Source organism: Centruroides sculpturatus, unplaced genomic scaffold (genome assembly GCF_000671375.1).
Source record: "Centruroides sculpturatus isolate CEXI.00-Female unplaced genomic scaffold, Cexi_2.0 scaffold224, whole genome shotgun sequence".
Taxonomy (NCBI): Eukaryota; Metazoa; Arthropoda; class Arachnida; order Scorpiones; family Buthidae; genus Centruroides; species Centruroides sculpturatus.
The window spans coordinates 187,867-201,464 of NW_019384419.1; the positions used below are offsets into that span (position 1 = coordinate 187,867).

The following is a 13,598-nucleotide window of genomic DNA, read 5'->3' on the forward strand; positions in this document are numbered from 1 at the left end:
GCAATACTTTGTTATACACAGTTACTTGCTATTATTGCTTTCATTCATTCTTTCACATCATTTGCCAACACTCCAACAACCAGACATTCCTTTGTCCTCTATCAGCCAAAAACCCAATTGAAGAAAACCCACCGAGGAGGAGGAAAATTTTAGTTTTAAACATGCATCTGGGTAAAATAAAGTTGTTGATTGGCTAATAATTATGGCATTTATGGATGTGATAATTCCTAGAAAATTAAGATGTTTTGATTGGTATATATTGAGATTAAAGAAACAGAATAGAAGCAAAAGTATAAATTACAAATCATCTTTTCCAAAACTTAACTGAGGTTACTTTTTAACATATTTTTCTTTCAATTAACAGGCTGGATTCATAGATTTACACTTTATACTTTATTTTTATAGGTGTAGTTGACAGTGAAGACATTCCATTAAATCTTAGCAGGGAATTGTTACAGGATAGTGCTCTTATCAGGTTTGATAGTTTACAAATTGGAAATAATTTTTAATTTTATAAACTAAATACTGTATTTATATGCATATAAGACAAGGCTTTTATTCATTTTTCACTGCTTCAAAAACTTTGGTTGTCCTATACATGCAAGTGAAGGATTTTTTTCATTTTGCAATAATTTTTCTAAACTGTATTTGCATTTTTTACTGGCTTCTCATCTTTTGGTGATTAAAAACAAAAGTGTTTTATCTGGGACATTTGAATCGTTCTTATGTATTGTCAGGCGTAAAGATGAATAGCAATAGGATAAGCAAGGCTTTTGAATTGAATTCCAAACTTACATGGGAGCCCGATATAAGTTTTAATTCATTCCCATGTGAAAACAGATGATTATTTGGAAATCGGAATTTGAAGAAACTTATAAGTTTAATTGACGAAGAGTGAATTTGACTGTTAAGAATTGGCAAAAAAGGTTCCCAATTGTCCAGTTTTATATGAACAAATTATGTTGTCAATTTTACAAGATTTTTCCTTGAAGTTTAAAATGCTAGTAATTTTTGCGGGACATTGTGTGCATTTATGTGCATTTAATATTTTATTTGTGATTAAACAAAGTAAAATTAAAAAATTAAATTGTATTAATAAATCTAAAGTCATACGTCCTATATGCGAGTAAATGCAGTATTAAAAGAAGAATTTGGCCTGTGCTAGAATATTTTTAAATAGCAGGCATTTTATTTTGGTCTACCATTTTAAAAAAATGATCAAATAATTTAATTGAAGATCTGCAAATTGATTATGATCATTTTAACTGATCTGTAGTAAATAATAATATAATGTTATTGTGTTGTCTTTGTCTACAGCTTGTTAAGCTTGAGAATATTTGTTTAAATTTAGAACCAAACGTACTTACTTAAAAATAAAGATGATAAAATTGACACATTCTTTAGTACAAAACAACTCCATGTATAACACCACAAGACTAACGAGTTGCTTTATTAATTCATTCAAATGGTTCACATCTCATCTTTAGATCTATACATAAAATAGGCTTGGAGAACAATACATATAAGTTTAAAAGTAATATAAAGTTAAAATTGAGTTATCCAAAGTGGAAAGAATATAACTTAAGGCATGTTTATCATTATATTTTTCCAGCAGACCATTGTATGCATTACAAACGTTTTCAGCATTTTTGAGAAGTCTGCTTCAAGTTGTTCTCTTGTTTAAACTTCTTTGAAGTTTTCAATCTTTGTAAGAAATTCTATTTTGGAATGCTTTGAAAATTCTTATACATAGTGATGTTTTTAAATGAGAACATAGCACATGCTGAGAATTACAACCAAAAACCTAAGATGTTAGTTTTAAAGAATATACTTAAAGTGTATTCTTTAACACCACAAAATTAAGGAGTCGCATACAAGAATTTTCAAAGCCTTCCAAAATATAATTTCCTCTGAAGATATGAAACTTCGTGGAAGTTGAAACAAGCTTATCAAAAGAGCTGAAAACATTTATAATGCATACACCTGTCTGCTGGAAAGTATGCATGCAGAACACAATCATTGTGTTCTGATGTTTGTTCTGTGTGTTCTGCATTTGTGTGTTTTGCATGCAGTGTTCTCTTCTGCATGCAGTATGTTTTTTCCACTTATGAAAAAAACGAACTGAATTGAATATAATTTTGTCTAATGAAGATAAAAAATCTACAGCTGCCTATTTTATTTTTAAATTGGTTACTCATTTTTATCTTAGAGAACTTTAATTTTTTCATTCATTCATAAAAATGTTAAAATAAAAATATTAGAACAAATTTTTGGTTAATAACTAACAGGAGGTGATTGTTCGGTCGAGTATCGAGGTACCACTGTATTTGATTAACACGATTTTGATATATGTGGTAACGTCGAGAAATTTGTTAATCACATTAATCAAGGGATACCTATAGTAGGTAACCTGTATATAGCAGAAACCCGTCTACTATGGAAGGGTTGTTCAGTCCCTTGGGATTTCATTATAGACAAGTTTGACTGTATAATGTTGTTATTGTACTCAATTGATCTTATTAGAATGTCTTTTAATTTTTGTTTTCCAATAGTAAATATTAAATGCCATATTCTTTGGGTATATATAATTCAGCTAATATTAATTAGCTGAATTATATTTGGCAGAAGACCAAATACTAATACTAATACTGATACAGCATATGTAATTACAGAAGCAAGTATGAAGACTTACTCCTACCTCTACATCAAATTATTTGTTTTGANTTGTAATCTTTATAAATTTTTTTTAAACTGAATATATATATATATATATAAATAAAGTTTGCAATCTGCTCTGGAATATCTCATTTATACCATTATTATAAATTTCTTGCAATTTTATCCTGAATAATAGAAATTAAATTCATCTCGTGTAATTTATATGACTTAAATCATTATTATTCTTTTTCACATCTTTGATTTTTAATAATTTTGAATAGTTTCCATACTGCTGAATGTATTTTTAACTTTGCTGAAATTTTTCTGACACTTGTACAAGTAGTAGTATTGATACACTTAATATGTTCTTGTTTCTGTAGTATAAACATTACACTTTTAAAATAGTTAATAAAAAGAAAATATTGACAAGATAATTTATAAAAATAAATATCAAACAAAGAAATAAAATATAGTAAGACCCCAATTATCCAAGATGTAAGCCTGAAAATGAAACTACAGGTAGGCCTCCTACAACATGGTAGATACGTTCCTTGAAAATACCGCGTTGTGGGAAATTGCGTTATAGGAGACACCAACTTAATACAAAAACTGGGATTCGGTTCTAAAAAGAGAAAAATTTGCCGTTTGAATGGCGTTTTTTGAATTTTTCAAACCAGCCGTTGCTAGCCACAAATTTAACACTGATTTCATCAGCCGACGACTGTCCCATTTGTTTTAAATAATCAAATATTTTTAAGGCTTTGTGTTTAACTGCACTTTTATTTAAAGGCAACCGTTTCTTGTTCATATCTTCTACTCATAATATTAGCACTTGTTCCATTTTTTTTTTTTTTTCATTATAGGTGCTCTCGGACAAGCAACATTTTTCACAAGAATAGATGATCCAGATGCGACTGAATTCCTAATCTTTTCTTCCTATTGCTTAATCGACCGAATAGTTGACTCATTTAAATTGAAATGCCTACCAATATCAGCTATCCGCTCTTGATTTTTAATTCAATCCAAAATTTCTATCTTTGTTTGAAGAGATATATTAATAAATTTCCTTTCTAACGATGGTCCTTTCTTTTCATTCAACATTGTTATGGCTAAAATTTTTTCAAGCAGTTTTGTGGACAGTAAAAATCACAAAAAATAACTTCCCTTCACTATGTTGTTAAAAATATACACCCAATAGAAGTTTATACTGTATTTTGGACCATTTTTGCAGTCCCCACCTATTGAAAGAATATAAATTATCGAAAATTCAGTGATATATTTAAGTGTTTATGGTAACTGATGCACATCTGTCTAGAAACCGGCCTTCCCCTGAAACTTTCATGGGAATAACACGTCAATGTGGACAAACAGCTGTTTTCGAGGACATTTAGCTCTGTACACCGAACTGTGGCATGTATTAAGTGATTCATTGAGATTTTTCTGTTATGTGAAAGATAATTCGTTTCTAAATACCATAAACCACGTTGTAAAAAAATTTCCGCATTTTTCCAACCGCATTGGAGCAAAAACACGTTGTAAAGGTACCGCGTTGTAGGAGGCCTACCTGTACTGCTTTTCTTATACAGTAATTCAGTGGTTCTTAGCCTTTCTGAGACCACAGAACACCATTCTTATACTTTTTATTACAGAGAGCATTAACATCACAATATTAAAAAATTGTTAAGCAATTCCAAATTTACTATTATCATGAAACACTGAAGGAATAAACTAATAAACTTTGTTGTATCAAATAAAATAGTAAACATGGGATTGCTTACAAATAAAGTAATATGTTTTAGTACAATGGAATAAATTTGGAATAAAAACTTAACACTATTTAACACCAGTGAGACATCATTCATATTAAAATGTAACTATAGTATTACGCATTTTTATTCTTAAGACAGTTGTCCATAAAAATTGTTCTTATACATGAGTAAATTCACTAATGTATAGAAAAAAAGGTTTGAAAGTGTTACCATCTAAATTTTTTGTGTTTGTAATTTTCAACCCAAAATGGTCATGGATGTCTGTGTTATCTGAGTTTTTGGTTATCTGTAGTAGTAGAATTAGTATAAATTGCCTTAGATAATTGGGGTTTCTTCTGTAAATAATATTGAAGTGGATATTTAACTAGATCTTATAAATTTAGCACTATAAAGTTAAAACTATAAAAATAATTTATTACCTGCACTGTATCTTTCTCAAGTGAAAACTAGTGGATTAAAGACAGTCACAGGTGTTAAAAATAGCTTAGTTGGGGTGATTAAGGTGGGAGATCTGATATCACATCTAGGCAAGAAACCCCAATTTTTCACATGCAATTTGCCCTAGATATGTCAGGCCTCACCCCTTGTTGTGTTGTCACCCCATCATGGACCTGGCCAAACCCACAAAGGCCCTGGAAAAAATTTTTCTCTCTCTTCATCCTGGAAAATGCCCACAGGATGGAAAGAGCTAAAAATGAATAAAATATATATAGTTCTTGAAATAGATTTTTGATCAGAGTAGAAATAAAATTTTGCAAATTATTTTTTATATTGTTTTTATCTCTGCTTTTTGATTATGTTTGGAGACAAATTTTGTTTCATTAAATTTATTATTTAAAAAATTAATATAAAATTGTTATTATTTCAGATGTGATTAGAAAATATAGTAATTTTGTTTGTAGTCCAATTTATTTAAATGGAAAAAGAATTAATACAATCCAGGTATGTTCATTTTATATAATATTTATTCTCAGCAACACATTTTAAAAGTATTAAATTTTTCTCTTGTATAGTTCATAAATAATATAAAAGATATATATACATATTCTGAATGATTATAATTTAGAAATCAGTCTTTTGGAGGAAAAAAATCAACTTATTTCCAAGCTTTAAAATTAATTGAATTTATTGGGCTGCAATATTCAAATTGCAGCCCAACACACAAAATAAAAAACATAAAAAATAATTGCTAAAATTTGCATTTAAAAGTACTATTAAGCTTTTAATAAGTGGTGTTTCTTGTTGTTTTTATCTTGCTAAACACATTTGAGTACATTTTAAGATTTGGCTGTTTTATTATAAATTATTTGAATTATTGTAGCACCAATCTTTCATTCTGATTCTTCTCATGAGTGAAGCAGTCAGTTGAAGTTTGACAATTTGCTGTACAATTGTATTTCTTTCAATATAGAATAATTTTTTTATGCTGTTTGGTGTAGGGTATTTTGACATTTAATCGAAAACATTGAATAATACAATAAATTTATATTATTTGCACACATTTTAAGTTTTGCTGATGAATAGTTTACAATTATCCTTTTTCTGTTTTATTAATTAAACTTTAAATTTTGTTTAAAAAAGTCCTATTATATTATTTTTACTGTTTTTAAAATCTGAAACAAATCTTCCTTTTTTCTACAGGAACAGTATGTTTCTTTTAATACAGACTTTTCAAGAACATATCTACTATGTAAAAACTTAATGGATTCTAATTATATTGTTGTCTATGTTGGACTTAGTATGTTGACAGGACTTATTATACTGGTGTTTTTGCAAATAGAGGAAATCTTATTTGTTAAAAACAAAATCTTTATTTTTTACCTGGTTTTTCACTTGCAAAAACTGATACAACAACGATATAATTAAAATTGGATACAGTAAGGACATAGAGGCAAAATAATTAATTGGGTTCTCTTTTTAATTATTATTTTTACAGATGTTTTTAATTTTGAAGAAAAACATTAACATTATTTCAAGGCATTCAAAAGATCTACATAACTTTATTCTTTTTCTATATATCTTGATTAGACTTCTACAGGTTTTATAATCCACTTCCATGCCAATCCATCAATGAAGCATCAGCCATTTTAGAAATTTAATGCTTAAAATATTAGAGTTCCTATGTTTTTTTTTAAATTGTATTAAGTAGTATTTACCCATAGAGACACAAAAGTATGTGGGTTTTTGTTATACTATTGTAAATGAGTTCTCTAGTAGACAGAATTTAATGGATTTATGTAACTTTTACATATTTGACATTTAATTTTAATTATAATAAAATTTTAAAATAAATTTTATAAGGCATAAGATAATAAACCAGTTTTTTGGACTTAAACATGAATAAGATGGGAATAAAATTCCATGAGACTAGAAGCTACAGAGAGTTAAGATATCCAAGTACAGTGCAATCATAAAGTCACTTAGCAGTTCACCACATCCAGTAGTGGCCAAATAGTGATGTCATCTTATTTTAACTCTTTGTATGTGCTGTCTGTCTGTGACATCATTGCATTGTTCCTGGAACTCTTCCCATTTCCAGCCACTGTTGAGTTATTTTATGATTGCACTGTATATTACTTCCATTTCAAGTTGAATATGCTTTGACACAATTAATTCTGCAGTAAATGTGAAGTAGAAAACTGGAAAATCCAGAAATCTTGGCCATTTATGTATGTGGATTTGAATAAGATCTGCCGAGTTCTATTTTGAACTTTGCTTCTCCATTTGCTCTGTAATCAAGTAAATAAATTAAAATATTTTCACCATAAAATTTTTTAAAGAAATAATTTCCTCACTTTACTTTCTTACATAATAAAGATATTAAATAAAATTAACAGAACATCTCTTCAGAGAAATTATAAATAATCTATTTATTAGTCATTATGGCTCATGGATCCAAAAGAAGTAACTACGACGATGCATGAAGAATTTTATCGCTTTGTTTCTAATTCATACGACGTCCCTCGGTATTGGCTTCATTATAAAACTGATGCTCCCATCAATATTCGTTGTTTGCTGTACGTTCCCGAAGGAAAACCAGGATTATTTGAATTGCAACGCGACAGTGACGTCGGAGTGGCACTTTATAGCCGAAGAATCTTAATTAAAAATAAAGCAGAAATGATTCTTCCCAAATGGTTGAAATTTGTAAAAGGTAATGCTGAATTTGATTTTTTTCAGTAAAATATATTATCTGATATATTCAGTTCTATAACAATATTTAAATTTAATTTGAGTTTTATTGATTAACCTATTTGAAAATAAATTTTATTTTGAATCCATTGGAGGAGTTACAAAATAATTTACAGGAGAAAATAAAGTCTTTTTATTCTTCAGATGTTACAATATATATATACAACTTGTGAAGATTTTATCATATAATGAACTGTCATAAATCCAACTTAAAGACAGGCAGGAAATAAACATTTATTTGAATCAGTAAATAATTCAATTGCTGGTTACAGGTACTCATGAACTGTAATGACTTTTACAGCTGAATTTGCAATAGTGTATTATTATGATCACATCAATACAAGTTGCACAGAAAATAAAGTATAAAAAAAAAATCTCCAATCTTCACAATAAAAAAAAGAAAATTTCTAATAATTTCTTTTCATATAATGTAAAAGTTTCCTAAACTGATTATATTAAATAGACAATCATTAATTATCCTTTACTTAGATAATTGATCACAATCTCTGCAATTCTGTACAAAAATCATATGACTTTGCAATAGCAGAAAAGCCATCATTTATTAGAAACTGCTAAATGAAGTATAGGAGATTTGACAAACAGAACTTTGTCCCAGCAGATAGGAAATTGTACCTATTATTATCAGAATGAATAAACAAAGAATCTAATATATTATTTTAAATGTTTAATTCATTTATAAGCAAAAGATGGCCAAAGGATCAAGAACAGGGTGGCAAACCTATATTTGCCACCCTGTTCTTGATCCTTTGTAACGTGAATTGGGAGAAATCATCTGGCACATAATGTATCATAAGATATTGGTTATCACTCGTCTTTTTTAAACATTCTTTTGGTTTATCATCTGATCATTCTTTCTTTCAATCAGCTTCATTACATTTATTCTAATTAAAGTATGTTATTTTAAATATTGTTATTTGAAGTCTAAAACTTCAGCAGGCACAAACATTTTAAAAGATAGCATGCCATATAATAAGCACACTTGATTTAAAAAGGTTTGCCATCCCTGGCTTCGAACATTCACTGTAGAACTGTTAATAATTGTTTATTTGTATGGTATGACAATCAAAATAAATAATGTATATTTTATTATTCATTACTTATTTTGATTATTACTCTGATTATTAACAAAATAAAATAGTAGTTAGTTACATCATTGAATTAATTTGATTTTTAATATTATATTAATATAAATTAAAAAGTTTTAGTTCTGTAGTATATGAGAAAATTATTTACTACCAAAGTGTACAAAACCCAGCATTGTCTGCAATAATATTGTACAATACTGCTTAATTAAGGCAAATGATGTTAATTTTATTGCCAAAAAACTGTTTTTGCTTTAAATTATATGGCCATCATTAGTTAAGTTAATTTTTGACCTTCATATAAACTCAATATATAACTGGTCAAAACACCTAAATTTTCTAGAAATTATTATATTACAGACACCATAATTATTAGCCAGTCAACAACTTTATCTTATCCAGATACATTTCAATTATTATAATACCTTCTTCAGTGGGCTTTCTTTCCATAAAAACTAAACAGGGTACAAATAATTTTTTGATATTCTGACCATTTAACTACTTTCATATTAAAATTATTTTTACCTTTATTCTTTTGCTAGCAATACTTTGTTATACACAGTTACTTGCTATTATTGCTTTCATTCATTCTTTCACATCATTTGCCAACACTCCAACAACCAGACATTCCTTTGTCCTCTATCAGCCAAAAACCCAATTGAAGAAAACCCACCGAGGAGGAGGAAAATTTTAGTTTTAAACATGCATCTGGGTAAAATAAAGTTGTTGATTGGCTAATAATTATGGCATTTATGGATGTGATAATTCCTAGAAAATTAAGATGTTTTGATTGGTATATATTGAGATTAAAGAAACAGAATAGAAGCAAAAGTATAAATTACAAATCATCTTTTCCAAAACTTAACTGAGGTTACTTTTTAACATATTTTTCTTTCAATTAACAGGCTGGATTCATAGATTTACACTTTATACTTTATTTTTATAGGTGTAGTTGACAGTGAAGACATTCCATTAAATCTTAGCAGGGAATTGTTACAGGATAGTGCTCTTATCAGGTTTGATAGTTTACAAATTGGAAATAATTTTTAATTTTATAAACTAAATACTGTATTTATATGCATATAAGACAAGGCTTTTATTCATTTTTCACTGCTTCAAAAACTTTGGTTGTCCTATACATGCAAGTGAAGGATTTTTTTCATTTTGCAATAATTTTTCTAAACTGTATTTGCATTTTTTACTGGCTTCTCATCTTTTGGTGATTAAAAACAAAAGTGTTTTATCTGGGACATTTGAATCGTTCTTATGTATTGTCAGGCGTAAAGATGAATAGCAATAGGATAAGCAAGGCTTTTGAATTGAATTCCAAACTTACATGGGAGCCCGATATAAGTTTTAATTCATTCCCATGTGAAAACAGATGATTATTTGGAAATCGGAATTTGAAGAAACTTATAAGTTTAATTGACGAAGAGTGAATTTGACTGTTAAGAATTGGCAAAAAAGGTTCCCAATTGTCCAGTTTTATATGAACAAATTATGTTGTCAATTTTACAAGATTTTTCCTTGAAGTTTAAAATGCTAGTAATTTTTGCGGGACATTGTGTGCATTTATGTGCATTTAATATTTTATTTGTGATTAAACAAAGTAAAATTAAAAAATTAAATTGTATTAATAAATCTAAAGTCATACGTCCTATATGCGAGTAAATGCAGTATTAAAAGAAGAATTTGGCCTGTGCTAGAATATTTTTAAATAGCAGGCATTTTATTTTGGTCTACCATTTTAAAAAAATGATCAAATAATTTAATTGAAGATCTGCAAATTGATTATGATCATTTTAACTGATCTGTAGTAAATAATAATATAATGTTATTGTGTTGTCTTTGTCTACAGCTTGTTAAGCTTGAGAATATTTGTTTAAATTTAGAACCAAACGTACTTACTTAAAAATAAAGATGATAAAATTGACACATTCTTTAGTACAAAACAACTCCATGTATAACACCACAAGACTAACGAGTTGCTTTATTAATTCATTCAAATGGTTCACATCTCATCTTTAGATCTATACATAAAATAGGCTTGGAGAACAATACATATAAGTTTAAAAGTAATATAAAGTTAAAATTGAGTTATCCAAAGTGGAAAGAATATAACTTAAGGCATGTTTATCATTATATTTTTCCAGCAGACCATTGTATGCATTACAAACGTTTTCAGCATTTTTGAGAAGTCTGCTTCAAGTTGTTCTCTTGTTTAAACTTCTTTGAAGTTTTCAATCTTTGTAAGAAATTCTATTTTGGAATGCTTTGAAAATTCTTATACATAGTGATGTTTTTAAATGAGAACATAGCACATGCTGAGAATTACAACCAAAAACCTAAGATGTTAGTTTTAAAGAATATACTTAAAGTGTATTCTTTAACACCACAAAATTAAGGAGTCGCATACAAGAATTTTCAAAGCCTTCCAAAATATAATTTCCTCTGAAGATATGAAACTTCGTGGAAGTTGAAACAAGCTTATCAAAAGAGCTGAAAACATTTATAATGCATACACCTGTCTGCTGGAAAGTATGCATGCAGAACACAATCATTGTGTTCTGATGTTTGTTCTGTGTGTTCTGCATTTGTGTGTTTTGCATGCAGTGTTCTCTTCTGCATGCAGTATGTTTTTTCCACTTATGAAAAAAACGAACTGAATTGAATATAATTTTGTCTAATGAAGATAAAAAATCTACAGCTGCCTATTTTATTTTTAAATTGGTTACTCATTTTTATCTTAGAGAACTTTAATTTTTTCATTCATTCATAAAAATGTTAAAATAAAAATATTAGAACAAATTTTTGGTTAATAACTAACAGGAGGTGATTGTTCGGTCGAGTATCGAGGTACCACTGTATTTGATTAACACGATTTTGATATATGTGGTAACGTCGAGAAATTTGTTAATCACATTAATCAAGGGATACCTATAGTAGGTAACCTGTATATAGCAGAAACCCGTCTACTATGGAAGGGTTGTTCAGTCCCTTGGGATTTCATTATAGACAAGTTTGACTGTATAATGTTGTTATTGTACTCAATTGATCTTATTAGAATGTCTTTTAATTTTTGTTTTCCAATAGTAAATATTAAATGCCATATTCTTTGGGTATATATAATTCAGCTAATATTAATTAGCTGAATTATATTTGGCAGAAGACCAAATACTAATACTAATACTGATACAGCATATGTAATTACAGAAGCAAGTATGAAGACTTACTCCTACCTCTACATCAAATTATTTGTTTTGATAATTAAAGTTTAGCCAAATTATAGCCCAAAGAATCCAGTGCTTGGATATTTAGTATTAAAATTTGGCTCTTGTTGTTATGTACATGCAATCTATTAAAATAATGAATGCAAGGTATATAATTTCTATGTAATAATATATATATATATTTCTTTTCTAGAAAAATAAGAACGGTGATAACAAATCGTCTATTGAGACATTTGGTTGATCAAATGAGGAAAGATCCCGAAGGCTACAGACAGTTCTATTCGAATTATAATATGTTTCTCAAAGAAGGAATTGTCTCTTCTCAGGAACAAATAGAAAAGGTTGAGTAACACTTCTAACATAGACTTAACAATATATTTGATTTTCATTATATTCATAAGAAATTTCAAATATATATACAGTGTGATTATAAAGTCCTCCTATTTCCCCACTGCAGATATATTTTATGGTCACACTGTATAAGTAGTATGCTTTCTGCCTGAAATATTAGAAATGTTTATTTTAGAGACAGCATTTTATGGGATTTCTACTTGATATATGTAAAAAGTACACTGCTCAACAAAATTATATTATAAATAGAAATTTACAGAGTAAATCTAAAAACTTTAGTGTTTGCTATTATACTTATGGCTAAACAATTGATTACTGCAATGAATATGCAAATTTGTATTTATATTGTGTTATGCAAATATAAATGATAATTGTATAACAGTATAAAATACATGATAATTGGTGGAAATTACATTTAAGTGCAATACTCAGTAGGTTATCAGTATTGAATTGAAACTACTTTGAGGAATGTTTAGCCATCTCTTAACCAAAAAGAATAGGAAGGTTGAAAGACAATTAAACTCAACAGGACATAGCAGACTATGTAAATCTACATAGTCTGCTAAGAAGAGTAAGCAGAAGACCAAATTTTAAAAATTATGAATGAATAAACTTATGATTTTTCTGTATTTAAGTATTAGGAATGGCATTTAAAGATATGAAAATTTTCTATTACTAATAAGATTATAAAATTTTTAATTGCAATGCTACTATATTGACTATAGGAAGAAATTGCAAAATTGATGCAGTTTGAATCTTCTTTGAAACCAGCAGACGAATTGGTTACTTTGCCAGAATACTGTAGTAGAATGAAGGAGGGACAACAAGATATTTATTATTTAGCCGCTCCAAGGTAATTTTTTAAAATATTCTGCACAGATTTATTTAAAATGCAACCTTTAGAATTTAATCTAATTTCAACATTAAATATTTTTCAAAAGCTTTTTTGCATTTCAGTTCCTTAGAAATAATAATAATATAATTATAATTAATGATTTAACAACTGTTTATGTAAATGGTTTATTATATACTAGTAGCCTGGCACACTCCCTAGTGGGCGTTCCAGCAGCATTGCAAATTCCTGAGGCATGTTTAATGCACTTAATATATGAAAGTTGTGTGCGCTTAATGTTTAAAAGTTTGATGCTGCATGTATATTACCTTTCATGATTGTTGTATTTTAGTGGGTTTTGTTATAAGGGGTTGGCCATTATTGTCAAAAGACATCGCCTGTAATTTTGTTGTATAAAGAATAAATATTAATTGTATTGAGGATATTTGAAGAATATGGTTTA

At 28.2% G+C, this 13,598-nt stretch overlaps 1 protein-coding gene across 1 annotated transcript in view; it reads left to right on the plus strand.

Moving 5' to 3' along the window:
• Positions 1-13,598, plus strand: part of LOC111619331 (heat shock protein 75 kDa, mitochondrial-like) — a 108,919-nt gene that overhangs the window by 84,313 nt on the left and 11,008 nt on the right. Inside the window, exons 10-12 of the mRNA XM_023361041.1 lie at positions 406-475; positions 12,146-12,293; positions 13,029-13,156. Of these exons, the coding sequence (XP_023216809.1) occupies positions 406-475; positions 12,146-12,293; positions 13,029-13,156 (346 nt within the window). The remainder of the gene's footprint in view (positions 1-405; positions 476-12,145; positions 12,294-13,028; positions 13,157-13,598) is intronic.